The following is a 22,343-nucleotide window of genomic DNA, read 5'->3' as shown; positions in this document are numbered from 1 at the left end:
TTACTTTCCTCTTTGCCTGCAAGGTGAATGTCTTTCAGAGTTGTCTGGATCGCCTAACACTCGGGCAGTGCTATTCACATAGCTGCTTTCAAAAGCCTACTCTTCAGCGGCCTCACGTAGGTCTAAGTGTTCCTGCAAACAACTAGCTCTTCAGTCAAAGAGAAAAATAAAAGTTTCTTTTAATGCCTCCTCTGCTGATTTGTGAATGGAAACTGGGACCTGGACAGAACAAACACCGTTGGATATATTTTCTCCCATCTCATAGGAAGAAAACTCGTCACACTGACGATGGGAGGATAATCTACGGGAATTGACAGTGAAAGCCAACTTCCCCTGAGCTGTGGGAAACCAAAGCAAGATTTGTAGATAGAGAAGAAGGCACATTAAAATGGGTACTTGCTATCTGTGTGGGGAGGAGGAGAGAGGCTCAGAAATACTGCGCATGGTTTACAATTTGAAAACAATAACCCAAGAGTAAACAAAACTAAGTCTCAGTGGTGCTGATCCTCGCTTCCTTCAATGGTTGAAAAAATAAATAAATCCCTTCTCAGTGGGGTTGGTCGTTACCATGAATATAATGTGACCACTCAGTACTGAAAAGAACACTGCAAATAATGAACTATCTGAAAAATAAAGAAAACAATCCTGTTTACAATAGCATAAATAATAAAATAGTTAGAAATAAATTTAGCCAAGTAGGTGAAAGATATTTATACTGAAAAATACAAGGCATTGGTAAAAAAACTGAACATGACACAATAAGTGGAACACAATAATCCTGTGTTCATAGATTAGAATACTTAATATTGTTAAAATCTCCATGCTACCCAAGGAGATTTATAGAGTCCATGCAATCCCTTTCAAGATTACAAAGGCATTTTTTTTTTTTTACAGAAGTAGAAAAATCACTCCTAAAATTTTAATCGAACTACAAAGAACCCCAGGCTATGCCTCAGGTTAGCCTAAGCAATCCTGAGGGTAAAAAAAGAACAAAGCTGGAGGCATCACACTTTTTTTTTTTTTAAAAGAAGGAACTCTTTTAAAAAAGATTTTATTTACCTTTACAGGGGAAGGGAAGGAGAGAGGGAGAGAAATATCAATATATGGTTGTATCTCGTAGGTCCCCTGCTGGGAACTGGCCTGCAACCCATTGGCATGTGCCCTGACTGGGAATCAAACCACGATCCTTTAATTTGCAGGCTCGCACTCAATCCACTGAGCTACACCAGCCAGGGTGGCATTACACTTTCTGATTGCAAACTATATTATAAAGCTATAGTCATCAAACCAGTATGGTGTTGGCATAAAAACAGACACACAGGTCAGTGGAAGAAATTGAGAGCCTAGAAGTAAACCCACCCATATATGGTCAACTAATATTTGACAAGAAAATCAAGAATAATACCCAGTGAAGAAAAGACAGTTTCTTCAATGAATGGTACTGGGAAAATTGAACACTTACAAACAAAAGAATGAAACTAGACTCCTGTCTTATACCACTCACAAAAATCAACTCAAAATGAAATAGACTTGAACATAAGACCTGAAGTCATAAAACCCTTAGAAGGAAACATATGGAGAAAGCTCCTTGACATGGATCTTGGCAATGATTTTTTTGGATATAACACCTAAAGCAAAAGCAACCAAATCAAAAATAAGTGGGACTACATCACACATAAAATTCCTGCACAGCAAAAGAAACTATCAACACAATGAAAAGGCAATCTACAAAACGGGAGAAAATACTTGGAGATCACATATATAATGGGTTCAATATACAAAATATATAAAAAACTCAGATAACTCAATAGCAAAAGAATCCCAAGGTTGTTTTTTTTTTTTAAGGCCACATGACCTGAATAAACCCTTTCCCCAAAGAAGACCAAAAAAATAGCCAAGGAGTAAATGAAAGGCACTCAACATCAGTAATCATTGGGGAAATGCAAATCCAAATCACTACGAGATATCACCTCAGGCCTGTTAGAATGGCTGCTATCAAAAAGATAAAAGAAGAATGCTGGAGAAGATGTAGAGAAAAGCAACACTTATGCACTGATGATGGGAATGTAAATTGTTTGAACCACTGTGGAAAATGATACGGAGGTTGCTCAGAAAATTAAAAATAGAACCGGCATATGAGTCAACTATTCTGCTCCTGGGTATTCATCCAAAGGAAGTGAAAATACTATGTCAACAAGATATCTGCACCCCCATGCTCACGGCAGCTTCACTTATGGTGGAAACAATCTGTCAACAGATGAACAAAATGCGGTTTTGCTATATAATGGAATCTTTAGCCAAAAAAAAAGGAGGAAAACTGCCATTTGCAGCAAGACTAATAATGTACCTTGAGGTCATCATGCTAAATGAAATAAGTGAAAGGCAAATATTGTATCGTCACTTATATGTGGAATCTAAATAAAACCCACACTCAGAAAAAGATATCATATTTGTGGTTACCTAGGGAGGGATGGGGATTGCGGGGATTGGGGGGATTGGGGGGATTGGGTGAAGGTGGCTAAAAGGTACAAACTTCCAGTGATAAGATACAGAGGTGTGGGGATGTAACATACCACATATGACTATAGGGTATAGGAGAAAGTTGTTAAGAGAGTAAATCCTAAAAATTCTCATCACAAAGGAAGAAAAATTTTTGTAACTATATGAGGTGGTATTAACTAAGCTTATTGTGGGAATCAGTCCACAACATGTGTGTGTGTCAAGTCATCATGCTGTATACCTTAAATTTATACAGTGTTGCATGTCAATTTTCTCTCAGTACAACTGAAAAACAAACAAAAATGCATTGTAGTTGATCTCTGCTCCTTACACTGGAAGATACTGCTGCTGACTGTCAATGATCCTCACAGACTTGAAGCAGCAAGGATGTTCCCTAAGAGAGTCTGCAGTATGACGGAGCGTCAGAAGGACTGACTTGGGCCAGGGCAGCTATAAAAACTCCTGGTGACTTATCACCGTAAGTAGTCAGTACGCATCTAGAGCTGTTTATGTAGCCTGAAGAATCAAGGAAGATCTTCCTTAACACACTAGGAAACTGCCATGAAACCAGGGGATGGAAATCACATACTGTAGGCACTCCATAAATAGAGGATGGCATGGTACAATAGAGCAGATGACCAAAGGAAATCTATTACCTTAAAGGGACACAGATTCCTTTCATACAGGGGGGTACACTGGGAAAGACAAGTGTGAATGTGAGGAGACGTTGAGTGAGGTTTGTTATTCACAAGAAAGAAAAATGCCAAGGTTTATTAATAAGATTAAAATGACGTTAATGTCTCTTTTTAAAAGTGCACAATGAGTCCTTATGGACGAACAGATAGGGGAAGGGATGGCAGAGCTGGGGAGCACTTTGCATTCCTGGCAGCACAGAAACGTCAGGTGAAACCAAAAATCAGCTGGAATTGGACCTATTAGCAGGAATCAGCGCATTAACTTATCACTCCTGGTTGCCTTGGGAACAGCTCAATCTAATAAAAGATTGCAAATGATGAAGTAAATAGTGTTAGAGGTGAAGCGATCATGGCCTAGGTAACTCCACCTGGGGGAGAGACATAAAGTGTTTTAAAGGAATTTGTGCCATAGAAAATGGCAGGTTATGAGACAAGGAATTGAATTCTATATACGCAGGTTAAGTCAAGACTGCATTCTGGAGAGAGCACCCAGAAATACTGCAGCACAATTGTTTTGTCCATCGACTTTGACTGAAATCAGTGCCACTGATAGCTCACGGATGTGTACGTGCCTGGTGCCCTGCACATCCAGGTGGCTGCCTGGAAGGAACAATGAACTGCGAAAAAGCAGTTTCTTATCCTTCTGGGGACCAGAGTTGATTGTTTGGGGTCTGAGGACTGTGGCTCCTACTGCTCAGACCAGTCTCCAGGTGAGGACCCCCAGGTGGGCTGCCGGAATAGAACAGGGAGTCAATGTCACCACAAAATGTACAACCCTGAGCAGAGAAGAGATTCTGAAATGCTAGCCTCTTGTTAATTATTCACCCTCCATTTCCCCTACTGTTGGAATCTCTAAATTAAATAGGTGCAGAAACATGTTATTGGGCCCACTGAAAGGCAGAGAAAGAACATGAATTTGAGATAGTAAAACACGTCATTATTCCCCAAATGTGTGTAAATCCTAAAATTGGATCAGGGCTGGCAAACAGTGCTTCACCAAGCAGGCATGAGAAGAGTCCCCATGAAGGCAGAACACATAAGGTGAGGCCGCCAGGGTTGTCCCGAAAGAGACAGTCCTACAGACTCTGGGACAACTTAGCTGCTTCTCTCTCCTCTGCCGCTGTGTCCCAAACTACAAGTGCAAAGTGCTTTACTGAGTTTTACAGAATCAGCACCATAACTCTCTCTGCTTGACCAACTGAAGGTGCCTCAGTAATTAGGATTCAGGGCCTGTACGCACTGATAAGATAAGATCGGGAGATTTCTGCAACCCAGCAGCAATTCTGAAAATGTCAAATATCAAGTCATAAACTTTAGAAAATAGACAACTATTTGAAAGGCATACACTTAGTTTTTTTTTTTTTTTTTTTAAGTAACGCATTCAACTTACCTGCTAATATCTAACCAAAGGCATGAAAGAAAGTATTTTCAGGAGTGGCTCTGTGGTGGGTTTCCGTCACTGGCCCCACCCCCACCCCGAGAACCAAGCTCAGGGCTGTTAGGAGAGGAAGACCTTCTCAAGCGAATTCCTACCGGCTGTTCCTCAGCAGAAACCTTCATGGCGTTGGCTGCACAGACACTGGAACATCTCTTAATTCCTTCAGAACACCATCCCTGGTCTCCGGCCCACCGCCCTCCACCATAAACGCTAGTGAACAGCAGAGAAATGGGGCGGGAAGCCCAGCGTCACATCCGTTAGGAGAGGGCAGCAGGTGATGCTTATTGACGTGCTGGCTCCACTTTCTTCTCCACGACCAAAACAGGGCACACCTGGTGCCTATCGCCTCCGAGGCCTCTCCCCTCCATCACCAAGAAAGATGTGACTAGTTACAACCACCAAGGGCACCAAATATTATCTGAGTTTCATATATTTTTTTTGTAAAGCCATAGCTTTTAAGCCAAATCATGTGTCTAGTGGTTGGGTAAGGTACTTAGAATATGGAGTCCCCACGCTAAACATAAGAATAAGCCTCACTGTAACAAGTTCAAAAACTGGTGCAATTTCAACAACAGGAGCAAGGTGATCATCAACATAGTTACTAATTTTGCATTGTCCCCAAAAGCCCATTTAAAAAGGGTAGAAAGAAAGGAAGAAAGCAAGCTGTCACCTACACTATCACTATAATCCCCCCCCGAAAAAATAAACCCCTCAAATTTATGGCCATTATACTACACTAAAAAAACCTCAATCACAGAAAATAAAACAAGCAGACCTTCCCTTTTATGTTAGCTTAACGACACAAGTGCTACATTGTCTTTATTTTCCTCATTTCCCTGATGACGTTTGAATCTTTCCTCAAGGACAGACACTGGTCCTGGGACAGTGTTTGGAGATGTTCGGGAGCATCAAACGTAGTGCAGAACCCACATTTCATAGATGGGCAGAACAAGGTCCAGAGCATGGCAGTGCCCAGGCCTGAATGCCCGGCTCCCGCTAGTCCGCCAGACGAGTTCCTTCCCACCAGAGAAACATCTCAGGACTGGGGACCAAGGCTCAGCACCAGCCTAAGAATCAGGTGGGTACCAGACTAGTTGTGTGTGGGGGGGTCATCTTGTAAGTTACATAAAGGTCTAACCACTATGCCATACACTTGAAACTAATATTACCTGGCAGTGATTTTTAACCAGTATGCTGCAAAAAAAATTTTTTTAAGATTTTATTTATTTATCTTTAGAGGGGAAGGGAAGGAAAGAGGAGGAGAAATATCAATGTACGGCTGCCTCTCATGTGTCCGCTGCCGGGAACTGGNGGGGGGGGGGGGTCATCTTGTAAGTTACATAAAGGTCTAACCACTATGCCATACACTTGAAACTAATATTACCTGGCAGTGATTTTTAACCAGTATGCTGCAAAAAATTTTTTTTTAAGATTTTATTTATTTATCTTTAGAGGGGAAGGGAAGGAAAGAGGAGGAGAAATATCAATGTACGGCTGCCTCTCATGTGTCCGCTGCCGGGAACTGGGAACCGGGAACCAGGAACTGGCCTGCAACCCAGGCATGTGCCCTGACTGGGAATCGAAACGCTGTGGTTTGCAGGCCCGCGCTCAATCCACTGAGCTACACCAGCCAGGGCTGCAAAAATTTTTAAAACACTCAGCACCTGACTAGTTAGTCAGGGGCACTGACCTCTTTCTTCTTAGACTGTCAAATAAAAAAATGTTAACTGTAACTGGGGGAAAAAACCCAGCCACTGGAGACACCAGGTAAAAAATGGAAGCATTCTGGCCTCAGCTTCCTCCTCCTCTGCCGGTGGCTGTCTCAGCCCTGTGCAGAGCCGGGGCCCTTTTAATCCCACGGCCCCCTAATATTCTTGTTCTTATTCTTGCTCTCTTTCCATTGATGCCACTTGGCCATTTCAGGTCCTTCCAGTCTAAAACCAGACAGTAGTCATGATAGGGCTGGGGTGCTGGCCACAGGGACTTGACTCCTGTAAGGGCAGAAATGCCGGGGGAGGTCAGGGTTTCTTCAGCACCAACTTACTTTCTCTTTAGCAGAGTACCCGGACAGGTGCTTTCCTTAAACTTTCACAAGAGGGAAGTAAGTTGGAGCTTTTTCTAGTCCATTCAACATTCCTTACAAATATGCAATTTAAACTGGTAGCTTTTAAGCGTAAATTACACAATCAAAGGAAAAGCTAATAAACAAACAGAATTTCTTGAATTCTAAAGGGGCTTCATTTGTAAGAGGTAAGCAGTTCTCTTAAAACAAAAGATTTTCCAATTTAAATATCTTACAGTTTAGGATTAAAGCATGTTCCTAAAAATGTGGCTGAGATCCGTTGTACATCCCTTCCTCAGGAACAGAACTATCTACCTACTTAGTATTATTAGAGGAAGCTTAGATGCCCTGATCTGTTCTCACTACTCTAAAAACTTTAATGAAAATGTTTACATTGCTTTGCAATTAAAATGTAACAAACAAACAAACAAACAAAAAAGCCCAAGAAATCACTGGTTAGTTCAGCCATGGGGAAGATGCTCAAGCTTTCTAAGATGACTGACATGACTCTACTAAACGAGCATCCGAATGTCCACAGCAAGAATGAAAAGCACTCCAGGGCTTGGGTTGCATTTGCAAAGCTCTGTGTTATCACATTTGCCAAACACCACCAGGATCGCACAGGCATATTGATTCTGAATATGAGGCACTGACTTCAGGATGAAAAGAATTTCACTAATGCAAAGGCAATTCCGCTAAAGCTGAAGCCCTATCTTCAGAAAGGGGGGCGGAGTATTTGATAGAGTCTGGAGCTTTAAAAATTAATTCTGTGGTTTCTTTCACTTGAAAATGTTTCTACTCAGGATAGGAAGAAATGTAAAAAGCTAGTTAAATTTAATGGTTAATCTTAACCATTGAAATTAACATTTAATTCGCCTGCTGGCTCACTTTGGGGATGTCGTGTGAGAAAGGGAACATAGTGAACTAGCTTTTTCCATTTTTATTATGAACTCCAGCCTTGGGAAGAGCAGAGCTGGAGTTGCATAATAGCTCTGGGAAAGGTCTGAGGCACCGGGAAGCTCAGATTAAGGCAAGGCTGCACACTTGTCTTTTCTCCGAGTTGAAACCTATGGCCATGGGCCATCTAGACCACATTCGGGGGCAGCGGGGAGAGAGACTTTTAACAACAATTTTCAGTGTCTTGAAGGAAAAAATAAAAAAGAATCCAGAGTCAAGCCATTCTCCTAATTGCAGCATAGTGGTTTAACATAAGCTTCTTGGCAACAAATTTGTAAGTGTGCAGCCACCCGATTCCACAAGACTCAAGTGTGTGGTGTTTTGTTAAATTGCAGAGGCACAAAGAAGGGCAATTGCCTTGAACAGTCACAAATGAAAGGCCCTTTCATTACAAATACAGCTGAAGCCAGTTGTCCATGCAAAGTACATGTATATTAAAGGAGTGAATAACATACCCATTCCGAGAGGTCACTGACCTAGCAAAATCAAAAACAAAACAGCAATTGGATATTTTAGTGGGCACAGGCCTTGCTGAAAGCTTTTAAACAATTTGAGGAATCTATTAATATTTACTACAGAGAAAAAACCCAATGAGAATAAAGGGGGTGGATTTCCTGCCTGGTGATTATTTTATTTTAACTAGAAACTAGCGGTAGCATTAGATCATTAGATGTACAAGTTTGTTTTTACTCTCCTGATGCTCCCTCCCCCTCTCCCAGTACAGTGCTGGTATCATCAAGAAACTAGCAGGCAAGCAATATGCCGCAGTCTAAATTTGTCTTAGTGCTTTTTCATAATTATAGTTATGCAAGAAAATCCACCCAAAGCAAATGGTCAATACCTACATCAGGCAATTTGGGATTACTTTTTCTTAGAAATATTGTAAACAATTGATAGGATTTTTCTTATATCAAACAGGGGCTTTCTTACCCCAAAGTAAGGTCTTTCAGATGGCATATTAGATATTAATTAGATATCAAAAAGCCAGTTCAATGAGTTATTTGCATACATTTTCATAAGTATTAGCTTGTCAGAGAAACATTAAAATCCACTATCTCACCATAAAATCCTAAAATCAGTGTAACATGAGAAAAAATTGTAAGGAGGGGAAGGGGGTGAAGAGAAGGAATATCTTTAATGGCAATTTTAGTCTATGAAAAAACACATTAAAAACCTTAGTTTGGAAGCCTCTCATTATTATTTGATTTCTGAAAGTAATGCCTGGCTCTTTGAAGAAAGAAATACTGTCACCACCACAGAATGCATCCCATATTTCCCACAAGAAAATTTGCAGGGGATTCAACATCTCACAGATTTGTTAATGGTATAGTCATCACTCTGGGGCCGCTGTCCTAGATGGAATCTGGGATGTTCTCCTCGTCCACACCAAAGCAGAAGGAAGATAAACACACCGACATGTTCTCCCTGACAAGTGAGTCAGGCAGGGTCTCAAGGACAATGGCTGACACCAGCGGGCCACATTCCCATGGCTAATAGGAGATAGACTGCCGTCACGGGGCACTCCAGAGGAGGCAAGGTGGTGACATTTTTCCATGTTCACTAGGTGCGCTGCAACCTTCACAGGTAGGAGAGAGTACTTCTGTATCTCAGTGAGGCCTGTGGTCCTTTAGACGATGAGGCCGAAGCCCAGAGGAGGGAAGACCTTCGCCCACAGTCAAACTGAGTTGGTGGCAGCCTGAGAACTAAACCTAGACCTCCTGACCTCAAACTTTGTCACCAGATAGGCTGCTTTCCATGAGCGGATATGTAGGGTGAACTTGAACGCTGGGCAGATTTTAAAGAACAGTTTTTGACATATAAAACCCCCTATGCTTTTGCATGTAAGAGTACTTTTACCAGGTAGATTTGGTTGTTATGTAAAAATACAAAGTATTGTTTTTGTAGCAGGTGTGGATGACCAGCCATAGATTAAAAAAAAAACAAATGGAGGCATTCAAAATCAGAATGCTATTTTTCTTCCTTTCAAAAGAAAAACAGGGTCAGGTCAAACAAGTTGAGAACTCAATACCATGCTACCCAGCTCTTACAGACTGGAGGTGGGCAGGGGTGATAACCCCCAGTTGAGCAAATGGCCTGCTGGGTGCTGACACTGGGCTGGGGAAGTCCCGATGGGGACGCCAAGGAGATGCAGGGGCTCCTTACTGATTAGTGCAAAAGAAGGTCAGACTTGAACATCTAATGGGGCTATTTTGGTGCATCCTAGTCACCCTGGTGCTGGGGCATGCATGGATAGGTCTTGGGGTTTACATCATGAGATGTGCAGAAGTGACTGTAGTTTTTCTCCAAATGAAATTCTATGTCCTATTCTAAAGGTGCAATTAATGCCTGTTGTTATATTTTACTCATTTGCTTATTCCTGTTTAAAAAAATGTAGTCTTAAAGAAATGTTCATGAGGATGAGGTTTATTTAGAATTATGTACAGAGTTCCTCCAGAGTCTTGTGCACATACCAAAATAAATTCTCATTCTGGCTCTTTTCTGACATTTGTGATGGCAAGGTGAAAACCTCAATGTGCAGTTACCTCTCCCATGCCCCCAACCAAGGACCAAGCCCGCAACCCAGGCATGTGCCCTGACTGGGAATCAAACTGGCAACACTTTAGTTCGCAGGCCTGTGCTCAATCATGGAGCCACACCAGCAGGAAGGTGAAAACCTCAGGAGAAGAGGCTAAATCTGGATGATGGGGGTGTCTCTTCTCTTCTGTGATACAGGAGTGATGGTGGGAACTCAGGGCCACAGGAGGAGGAGGAGGTAGGGATCCTATTAGCCTTCTTCGTTCTGGATGAGTTTACTGCAAGATCTTTCAATGTGGACACAGCTGGAGCTCAAACTTTAGACAAGGCTTCAAATTCTCCTTGTCAGCATTTGTTTTGATTTGTCCACTAGTTGAAAAAATGCTAGGGTAGCTGCATCTTTAGTACATTCTTTTTTTAATGATGTCACATTTCTGTGGCTTAATTATCTGTGACTTGATAAGATGGGTGAATGTCCTGAACTTGGCTGCAAAGTAAGTATCCCATAACATGTTCTTTAAGGACCTTTACAGGAATACCCTATAATGGGAGGTTATGCCACATTGGGTGTTTACAAGGTCATGTGGTACCAGGAGACACCCTCTTAGCTTCTCAGAAGGCATGGGCACATCGTCTCCAGGCATGACGCATGTGCCATACGATATGTGTACATTTCTCTAACAACTGCACTGTGTGTGGTATTGCCACTCTAAAGATGGGCAAATGAAAGGAGCCTAAAACTCCTTTTTAGGGCTAATGGGACTTTCACGTAAATAATACAGGGAATTAAAGAACCACCTGTCAGTGAGTATGTCTGTGAGAAAGATACCTGTAGAAGTATCTTCCCCAATCAAGGTATATTAAATTCTAGATATTTTAACATCTAAAGTCAAGCACGATCCTACATGTTCATGATGTTATGTGCACTTATGTGTTTTATAAAGTGTATCATAAATGTAACAGCCATAACATTAATTATAATTATTTTATAGGTATATTTCATGCCTTTTTTAATGGTAAAAGTCTACCAATAATTGAGTCAACCTTTAGAGAAAACCAGAGTGCTTATCAGAAGTAGTACAGCTGATAATTTTGTCAATCAAGGCCCTTTTTTTCCCCAGAAGCATTATGCCCATTCATGTCAAAACCCATTTATATTATGTAGCCTGAGATGCAACATGTACTTGGTCATATAGCATGGACATGTCCTTCCTTTGATAAAAACATGTTTGAAGGATCCATGACAGGTTGAAATGGACCAGAGAAAAAAAGAGGGACTGATATTCATTTCCACATACCCCAAGGCATTTGTGGGAACTGATTTAATTCTCACTCAACCCTGTGAGTAGGTTGCATTTGAAAGATGTGTAAAGTAAGGTACACAGAAAGGAGAACTAATTTTCCCTAGAGGTCATCTGGTCCAGTGTAGGCTGAACTCAAAACACCACCTGCCTGACTCCAAAGGATGACTTTTCTTGCTACAAATGCTGCTTGCTCTGTATTCAAAGTCATTTCTACAGGATGATGGGGACTGAGGGCTCAGATGGAGATGGCGGTATCTCCTTTAGCCCCATGTCCTGCTGAAGATGGCTGGGGGTGCCACATGCTGTAGGTCCAATGAATCAAAAATGTGAAAATAATTCAATATTTGCAAGCAGGGATTGTACTACAAACTCAAGACATTTAATGGGCCACAGTGCCAAGTATCTATCTGTTAGCAATTTTCCCCAGAAGAAAATCTAATCAAATCAAATTTAATCAGAGGTAAAGTCACCCAAGGATGAGTTTAACTAGGGTGAGTTCTAAGGAGCACCGACTGTTCTCTGCTCCCAGGTCCTCATCATCATTCATTCTCCTTTTCAACATAAAGCTGGGTCTCCTATGCTATGGGCTGTAGCTAGACATTTCAACAATAAACTCTTATTGTTAAATGGAGCCAGACATCTTTGTTTTCTTTGTTAGCAAGAGGGATTCCTGCAGAATTGTCTTTGCCAAAGTACTTCTGTACACTCATCACATGAATAAAAAAACAACTAAAATCATTTTTTAAAAGGTTCAGTTGCTGCACAGCAGTGAACAGACACACTGCACAAGGACCAATTTATAGTGGCAGTCATGACATTCGTGAGCACAGCATCTATTTAAATGCATTTATATCTATTTCCAAACAGAATGGCCTGGCACGCAAAGGAGGTGCCATTCCATTCAAACATTCCCAGGCTCCCCAGGGAATCAGTCTGGTCTGTCATGTTAACTCATTTCCTGCTCTATTTTTCCTTCTTTTTTTTCACCCTGCTGGATATTATCACCTCTTATCTATCACTGAAATCAAATTAATTTCTAATAGAAAATGTACCAGCAATCACTTCAGAAAAGCAAAACAATCAGACCCAAGAGGTTACATAGAACATTATTTCTCATACTAAAGATAGAGAGCCTGGATAGATTGTGAGAGAGTTCCAAGATGGTTAGAATTACTGAAGCTGCTGTTTAGGTAACTAATTAGTGCAGTTTCCAATAAATAAAATCTTTTATTAGATTATATCTTCCTGATTATACAATTACATTTGTCCTATATTTTCCCCCTTTCTCCCCCTCCACCCCACCCGCCACTCCCTCAGGCAATCCCTGCACAATTGTTCATGTCCATGGGTTATGCATACACACTCTTTGGCTACTCTATTCCCTATGCTGCAGTTTACATCCCCATGACTATTCTGTAACTACCAATTTGTACTTCTTAATCCCTTCACCTTTCCTGCCCATCCTTTCAACCCCTCTTCCATCTGGCAACCATTGAAATATTGTCTGTATCCATGATTCTGTCTCCGTTCTTGTTTGCTTAGTTTGTTTTTTAGATTCAATTGTTGATGGATATGTATTTATTGCCATTTTATTCTTCATAGTGTTGACCTTCTTTTTCTTAAATAAGTCCTTTGAATTTTTTATATAATAATGGGTTGGTGGTGATGAACTCCTTTAGCTTTTACTTGTCTGGGAGGCTCTTTATCCGCCCTGCAATTCTAGATGATAGCTTTGCTGGGTAGAGCAAGGACCTCTTGATTATAGGTCCTTGCTCTTCATGACTGAATAACTCTTGCCAATCCCTTCTATCCTGCAAAGTTTCTTTTTGAGAAATCAGCTGATGATTTTACAGACAATCCTCTGTAGGTAACTAACTGTTTTTCTCTTGCTCTTTTAAGCTTCTTTTCTTGTCTTTAATTTTTGGCATTGTAATTATGATGTGACTTAAGTGGGCCTGTTTGGGTTCATTTTGTTTGGGACTCTCTGTACTTCCTGGACTTGTATGTCTATTTCCTTCACCAAGTTAGGGAAGTTTTTGATCATTATTTTTTCAAATTGATTTTTAATTTCTTGCTCTCTTTCTCCCTCCAGTGCCCCCTTGATGCAAACGTTGGTATGATTATAGTTGTCCTAGAGGCATCTTATACTACCCTATTTTTTTGGATTGTTTTTTCTTTTTGTTGGTCTGATTGGGTGTTTTTGGCTTTCTTATATTCCAAATAGCTTATTTGATTCTTGGCCTCATCCAGTCGATTGTTGAGTCTCTGTAAATTGTTCTTCATTTCAGTTAGTATATCCTTCATTTCTGACTGTTTTTTTTAATGGTTTCCATATCCTTTTTTATGCTGAGTTCATCTGCTCTTCCCTTAAGTTCAATGAGCATCTTATAATAAGTTTTTTGAACTCTGCATCTAGTAGATTGCCTGTCTCCATTGTGTTTAGTTTTTTTTCTGAAGTTTTGTTCTGTTTTTTTGGGGGGGGCATGTTTACTTGTCTCCTCATTTTGGCAGCCTGCCTGTGTTTGTTTCTATGTATTAGGTAGAGCTGCTATGACTCCCTGGCTTTGTAGAGTGGCTTAATGCAGGAGGTGTCCTGTAGGGTCCAGTGGCACAGCCTCCCCTATCACTCAGGCTGGGTATTCAAGGTGTGCCCTTCATGTGGGCTGAGTATACCTTCCTCTTGAGTTGAGTTCTGATTGCTGTTGGTAGGTCAATGGGAGGGTTTACCCAGGCCAATAAGCTGCAAGGACTGGGTATGACTTCTGACCACCAATCTCTGACCATTGTGGAGGATCAGCTGTGCAGGAACCTACTCCACAGAACAGGACTTAACTTCAGCAGAGCTCTTGTGCCCTCTGAGTCTGCCCCTTGAGTGTGTCACTTGTGGAGGTGGTTTGGTGATGGTGCTCCAATATGGTGTGTAGCTGTCCACTGTGTGAGCAGGCTCTGGGGCTTCCTGAAAGGTGCAGGTCAAGGTCATCACTGCCTGTGTTCTGTCTGATGACACCTGGCATAAGCTACAAAGTGATCTGCAGATGTCTGGTACTTGTGCTGGGCTTGGCAGTGCCTAGGAGAGACCAACCTGTGAACCAAGGCCAGCTGCTGTTAGTGTCAGGCCTGAGGCCACTTAGTAAGAGGTATGGGGCTTTGCCGAGGCTGGATGCTGCTTATTTGAGAGGATTTAGAAATATCTGAAGCATGATCCAAGGCAAGCCATTCCTATGGAAAAGCCACTGGAGACAGGTTGGGTGGGGCATAGTTTCAGGGAATCGCCAGGGTGTGGCAAACAGTGTGAGCCAGGTTGATGGACTCTCAGATATGGCACCTGCCTACCATCTCTGTGGCTCTGTCAGGGGAGGTTTCAGAAACAGAACAATGGCCTCTGCCAGCAGTTCTGTCAGCAAAAAGCTGTCCCCCAGTTCTCGCACTCGTACCAGACATTTCAGTTCCTTCCCATACGCCTTTCAAGCTGCTGCCCTGGTGCTGCAGCTTGGAGGGAAAAGTTTGAGTAAGTCCATGCATGGGGCCTTTAAGAGGAACTGCCTAGAAACCCAGCAGTTTCTATTCTCTGAATCATCAATCTCCACTGATTTTTACAGCTAGAAGTTATGGGGACTTGTCTTCCTGGCACTGGAACCCTGGACGAAGTGGAGCATCTTCTGTTGGCCCGGTATCCCTTGCTCCTGAGATATTCCTCCAGTTTTTACCTGCCACATGTGGGTGTGGGACCAGTCCATTCTGTGTCTTTGCCCCTCCTACCAATATCAATGTCGTTTCTTCTTTAATTCCATAGTTGTAGGACTCCCACTCAGCGCAATTACTGGCAACTCTGAATCATGGTTTTTCTGTGGTTAAGTTGTAATTTTGATGTGCTTGTGTGAGGAGGTGAACCGTGTTTACCTCCATAGGCCACCATCTTAGTTTTCTCCAAATCTCAATAATTTAAAAACAGTGAACTATTCTATCTTATTCTACCTCTTTTTAAAAATTCTTTCTAGTTCTAGGATATCTAGTAAATACTCCTCCTCCTATTACTTCTACTAATAATAATGTCAAGATGAAAAATAACTATTGGATCTCTCCTTTTTGTTTGGTAAAATAGCACAAAAAGGCAATAAGACACATGATAAATATCAGTTGGATTCAACATGGTGATTATTGCTGCTATCCAATAATAAAAATGTCATGGATCATTTATTTTGAACTTGAGTCTTCAAAGAGAATTAATCCCCCAATAAGATTTACTGTATTGGTTTTTGCATATTATATATTAAAGATAACCTTGAAATATACTTGTATAGATATATTATGTAAACTTCTGCTATAACATGGCTGGTAATCAAGGGAAGTCTTATTCATATGTTCCAAAACTAAGTATTCATTCTTAATAAGATGGTCTTCGCCTTCTATTTAGAAAAATAAATTATTATTTATTCTTTTTCAGACAAACCAAGTCAAGGTTATTATTTAAGTTCTTGCAAATAAAGAAGAGCAAGAAATATAATGAGAACTTTTGAATTTACTTTGTCATATTTACAGGACTCCCTGAACCACTCAGGCTAAATGATAAAGAAAAAGAAGTCTTTGAAATGCAGTTTTTGAGCAAAGCAGAATGCCCAAGACACAATTCTCCAGTTAATATAGCTTCTGTCTTGCCACTTTCTATCCTAGGTCCATAAGTAGGCAGGTTCTAGCTGATCCCGATTGACATGAAAGTGGTGATGTTCCAAATCAACCAGGTCTCCCCCACAAAAAATGTCTGTAAATGATGAGTTATTAATATTGAAAAATAGTGAGCAGTTAAGAATAAAATTGTTCCAGTAAATGGGAAATATTTGAAGGAGTGTGCCTAGGGATGAAAGCATGGGGTACCGAGGCCAATAATAAACACAAGGGGAAATAAACACAGACTTCAGTGGACATCAAAAATCACCTGCGTTAATGCTCTAAGGAAGAAATCAAAGTTATTTTCAGTTGGCTGATGAAAGCATTTCGTTTTAAACTAAAACAGTGAAGAATCACAAACACTAGTGTTAAGGATCCTAGAAAACTAATTAAATATCCTAATTTTATAGACGAGAACACACTGGCTTCAAGAAATTAGACTTGAGTGAGGTCACATTAAAAGCTGGAAAATGACTTAAATGTAAATATTGGTTTTCTTGAGCCTCCAGCCACAGTCTCTTCTATCATACATAAGAACTTCTTTATTACACAGGAGCTCATTAGAGTCAAGTTAGAATAATCCATGTTAGGTACAGCAAATAGTTTTTTACCTCCATGTAATTTACTCTCCTGTATAGGATGCAGAAGATTAGACTTACAATTACAGCATAGAATGATAAGAATTATTTACTGACTTTGGCTCAATCAAGCAAGGGCACCCATGCCAGACTTGCGGGGTCAGCAGAGGCTTCTTAGTAGATCTGATATCTAAACTGGCTCCTTGAAGGAGAAGTAGAGATTATTTATGGGGAGGTAGGAGTAAAAAGCTATTCTAAGTGGGGGGACTTGATGACACACTTAATTGTAGGCAGGACCAAACTGATGAGGAAGTGGAAGCAATTTGATGTGGCTGGAGCCTTGAGTGCCTGGTGGCATGTGGTGAGAGAGGGGGCAGGAAAGGGGAGCAGGGCTCACCAAATCTGGAAGGGATTTATGTCTAGTTAAGGGATTTAGAGTTTTTTCTCAAGGTAATAAATTAATTAAATAATTTTAAACTAGGGAAGTATAATGATTAGATCTGCATTTTAGAAAGAACACTCTGAACAGCCAAGTGAAAAAAAGTGGTCATGGTGACAGGTAAGTACGGAAAGAAGTGAAGCTGTTAGGCAGCTTTGGAAGGAACCCAGGAGACAGAGGACAGTCATTGGGTGTTATATTTAGAAGGTAATGGAAAGAGGTGTTTGTATTTGAAATATTCAGGCCATAGAATTAAAATACTTGGTGATAAATGGACATAAATAGATATAGGTCATTAAGAAAAGAAAGGGTCAAAAATTATTTGAGGTCTCTGGTCAAAGACCTTCTGACACGGGAGATATGGCACATCATCCCTCAGCTTAATACTCAGGGGCCATTTTTCAGACTCAAGTAAGAGACACTCAAGACAGCTCTGTATTTGCTCATCATGGATGAAACTGTGGAGTTCTGGGCACATGTCAAAGACTCTGAATTCCACAGGAAATCTTTTCCAAAGATTGAAAAGATTGCTGTCACCTGGGTGCGCTCCACTGGGGCAGTTGTAAACCTCTGAGAAGATTTCCCAAGAAAGAACCCCCTGCTTACTAGGCACCCTCCATCTCAAGGTCCTCTCAGCCTCTCCACATTCCCTGGTGGGTTAGGGAACAGGCCAGGGAGTCGGTTCAGTACCATATGCCCTGCTCAGGCAGCATTATTGATGGTCCCTTCTATTTTCTGGTGGAAGTTGGTTAATTTAAAGGAAGGAAAATTAGAGTTGCTAAATAAGAGGAATTAAACTCAAGGGAGAAGGATTTATTATCTACATAGATCATCTCAAGGACCCTAAGGTTTCCCAGGTCAAAGCTCAAGGGACAAAATGAAGTATGTACTTTTGGACTATGGTGTATCCCAGTCCCCACCTAGGACGTAATTCAGGTACTCACCCCTTCGCTGCCATTTTCCCCTGTGCTGGCAAGCATTTCCTGCAGGGCTCTGACCGACAGGGACTGCTCCAGCACAAAACTGCAGACACAGAGGTCTGGAGGAACAAACTGTGGAAATAAAGCCAGAATGAGGACACCTACTCATGTCAGTTAGGTATCAGTCATGCAATAACCCCTCAAGGACAAAGAGCCTATGAATCAAAGTGCCAGGTGGATAAACAGATGAATAGAAATATAAAAGGTGGATTTCTCTTATTCACGTTAAGATGGGTTTCACGCTGGATTCTAAAGGATGAGGAAGAGGAAAATCCCCAGTTGCAAGGGAACAGAGACCAAGATGTCAGGATCAATTTGACTGAGGACTGGTGGCACACACATCCGGCCTCACTGCCCAGGGGACAGGAAGGACAAGCAGATTTACACTGATGTCTAGGTGCAACCAAAGGAACTCATCATCAATAATTGGTAAGATATCAATGGGCAGACTAGAATGTGGCTCTAGACAATGGTGGGCAAATTAGGAAATTCATTTATTTGTTAAATAAAGCTTGATAGTACAGTGTAAAGTGAAGCAATAGAGGGGGATGAACAGCTATATAAATATATTTCTGGGCAAAGAAATATCCAGAATTATAAGAACTGATGACCCCCTACAACAATCATTCTAATTTATTATGAACTCAGGTAATGCTATGATATCCATATTTGTTCTGGGACATTTACCAACAACACTTAGAGCCTTCTTTACATACTGACTAGTAATAGCTAATGCTCACCGAGTACTTTCTCTGGCAGGCACTAAGTGCTTTGCATACATTACTTCATGGAATTCTCACAACCTCCCAATAGGGTAGAGATGACTGATTCCAGGTGGGTTTTTTTGAGGTGTAAAAATATATTATTTATTTTAAAATATATTTTATTGATTATGCTATTACAGTTATCCCATTTCCCCCCTACATTCCCCTCCACCCTGCACATCCCCTCCCCCCACTAACCCCCCTTTAGTTCATGTCCATGTGTCGTAAGTTCACATTTCCCACAGTACTCTTGCCCTCCCCCTATTTTCTCCCCACCGTCTATGCTACTTATTCTCTGTACCTTCTCCCCCCTTCTCTTCCTCCCACTCCCCTGTTGCTAACCCTCCATGTGATCTCTATTTCTGTGGCTCCACTCCTGATCCAGCTGACTGCTTAGTTTGCTTTTGTTTTAGGTGTGGTTGTTAATAACTAACTTTTCTGTCCTTTTACTGTTCATATTTTTTATCTTCTTTTTCTTAGATAAGTCCCTTTACCATTTCATATAGTAAGGGCTTGGTGTTGATGAACTCCTTGAACTTGACCTTCTCTGAGAAGCACTTTATCTGCCCTTCCATTCTAAATGAAAGCTTTGCTGGATAGAACAATCTTGGATGTAGGTTGTTGCCTTCCTTGGAATACTTCTTTCCAACCCCTTCTTGCCTGTAAGGGCTTTTTTGAGAAATCAGCTGACAGTCTGATGGGAACTCCTTTTGTGGGTGACTGTCTCCTTATCTCTTGCTGTTTCTAGAATTCTCTCCATATTAATCTTGGCTAATGTAATTATGACGTGCTTTGGTATGTTCCTCTTTGGGTCCACCTTCTTTGGGACTCTCTGAGCTTCCTGGATTTCCTGGAAGTCTATTTCCTTTGCCAGATTGGGGAAGTTCTCCTTTACTAGTTGTTCAGATAAGTTTTCTACTTGTTGCTCTTCCTCTTTCCCTCTGGTACCCCTATAATTCAGATTTTGGAATGTTTAAAGATGTCCTGGAGGTTCCTAAGGCTCTCCTTTTTTTTTTTTTTGAGTTCTTGTTTCTTTATTCTTTTCTGTTTGGTTGTCTCTTTCTTCCTACTGGTCCACTCCCTTGATTTGAGTCCCAGTTTTCTTTCCATCACTATTGGATCCCTGTGCATTTTCCTTCATTTCACTTATTGTAGCCTTCATTTTTTCATCTAATTTGCAACCCAAATCAACCAGTTCTGTGAGCATCCTGATCACCAGTATTTTGAATTGTGCATCTTATAGGTTGACTATCTCTTGGTCACTTAAAAGTATTGGCTCTGGGGCTTTGATTTGTTCTTCTGATTGAGCCATTTTTGGTCACTATGCCTGTTAGCTATGAGGGGCGGAGCCTTAGGTATTCACCAGGGTGGGTCAACCCAAGCTCCTGGGGTTGTGATGCTGTATGTGAGGGCGGGGTCAGAGAAGGAATAATGGCCCTTGCTCTGAGCTCTCTTGGATTTCAGTTCCCTCTGCCACTTCCCACAAGCAAATTGGGCCCTTCTGGTGCTGGTTCCCTGGGTGGGTGGGCTTGTGTATGTTCTAGGACCCTGTGGGTCTCTCCAACAAACTCTCCTGTGAGTCTGGGAGTCTCTCCTGGCACCTCAACCCCTGCAAGTTTTTTCAATTGGTGCTTTTAGGCCTTATTTACTGTCACTGGGGCCCTGGGTTGTGCAGTTTGTCTCACTGCCCATTTTTTGCATGGTTTATCTGCACGCAAATGTCTGTCTGCAGTCAGCCAACTGTCTTGTGTGCTGTACTGGGTTTGCTGGTTTCCTCCCTGTGCCCAGGTCACCAACCTCCACCTTTTCCTGCTGGGACCCCTCTCCACCAGCTGCCCACTCTGTCCCTCTTACCAGTCTGGATGAATGGTTCGTTGTTGTTGGACTTTGGTACAGTCCAGTTTTCTGTCTGTTCTGGTTGTGTTTTTGTTTCTAAATCTTTGTTGTCCTTAAATTTGGTTGTGCGAGGAAGTACAGTGTTTCCACCTACACCTCCATCTTGGCCGGAAGTCCTGATTCCAGTTTTCAGCCAAGGAAACAAAGGCACAGAGAAGTTAGGTCATCTGGCCAAGGTAATGGCTTATACTTGGCTGAGTTGGACTCAAATACAGACAGTCTGCCTCCAAAGTCCCTACACTTAATTCTACATTTCCTGCCACTGATGAAAATATTAAAGCTATTTCTCACAACTAGAATATTTTCAATCAGCAAATCTTCAAGTATAACATTAACGTAAAACACAGTGGTTGGTATTGAGAAAGAAAAACAGACATAGGGAATAAAATCATTGCTCCTTAAGAGTTTATAATCCAGGGTTGTGCATTTTCTTTGGGAGTACAGCTTATAATGATGTCACATCCCAAGGGACAGTGGCAGAACATTAACACCATGAGAATAACAGGGGCAACGAATGAAAACCAGACGTCACCCATAGCTGTGTCTGACACTCTGAGCAGGTAAAGCTGTTTCGATGGAGCTCCAATCCAAAAGTTAAAGCAAGCCTGCTGCTTAGGGCACAGGTGACCTCTCTGATGCCAACATTTTCATTTTTAAAATACGGATCATAGAATTGGCAATCTTTAAGTTCCCTTTAATTTACAAGTGTTTATACATTCTCTATTCCCCTTCTGCAACCACAATGCCATCAAAAATAAAATAATGTCCCACTCACTGGACCTGCCTACTATTTCTCTTTATTAAAGTTTTAATAAGATGCGCCTGAGCCAAGACTAGGTAATCCCATCCCAAAGGCTATTGGCCTATGAGCAATGTACATTTTAAGTACTTTTCTACTGAAATAACTTTTCTATTCAGGGTCTCAAAAGTAATAAATTCTAAAAACCTACTCCTTCTAAAATTGGGAATTACAGAACACGGCCCAGTTCTCTTTAAAAAATAATGTAACCAAGGAGAAACTGTAACATGAGCTGAAAAAAGCCTTTATATTCCATATTTCTTGCTTTGTTTACAAAGTCTGTTCTTGCTACAGGTAATTAACTCATTTGTATGGGACTTGAGCGAGCAGACAGCTGGTAATGCAGGGTGGAGCTTCACGTCCGGGAGGTAAGCGTTTTTTTAGTACACATAAAGCATCGTTCCAAGTAGTATACAATAATATGATAAAGCATTTCTCTAAAGACTGTGTGCCATAAATGTATATCATCTCACTCAATCTCCCAAGATAAGATGCCATCTCAGAAGATTTTATAGAGGTGTTTTCTATCACTCCCTAGTCTTCCTGGATCTCACATCACCAGAATAGGGAGCCAAAGAAGCCTGATCTGAGTGTTTCCTCTTCCTCCTGCATGTCACTAGAGGGAGTGATTAGGAGATTTCCTATTCAGAAGTGTTTTCAGTTGTGGTTTGTACTTTCCAGGGTGCTTTTTGGCTAACTGGATGATCTGAAGATTCATGCTCACTGTTTAGC

At 41.3% G+C, this 22,343-nt stretch overlaps 1 protein-coding gene across 1 annotated transcript in view; it reads right to left on the bottom strand.

Moving 5' to 3' along the window:
• The window catches only part of RYR3 (ryanodine receptor 3), a 521,285-nt gene that overhangs the window by 299,950 nt on the left and 198,992 nt on the right, over positions 1-22,343 (bottom strand). Inside the window, exon 3 of the mRNA XM_037056141.1 lies at positions 18,117-18,224. Within this exon, the coding sequence (XP_036912036.1) occupies positions 18,117-18,224 (108 nt within the window). The remainder of the gene's footprint in view (positions 1-18,116; positions 18,225-22,343) is intronic.

The sequence above is a fragment of the Sturnira hondurensis genome, unplaced genomic scaffold, assembly GCF_014824575.4.
Source record: "Sturnira hondurensis isolate 20B ecotype Veracruz unplaced genomic scaffold, ASM1482457v3 Scaffold0008782, whole genome shotgun sequence".
Lineage (NCBI taxonomy): Eukaryota > Metazoa > Chordata > Mammalia > Chiroptera > Phyllostomidae > Sturnira > Sturnira hondurensis.
This window is presented reverse-complemented; position numbering and strand designations above follow the sequence as displayed.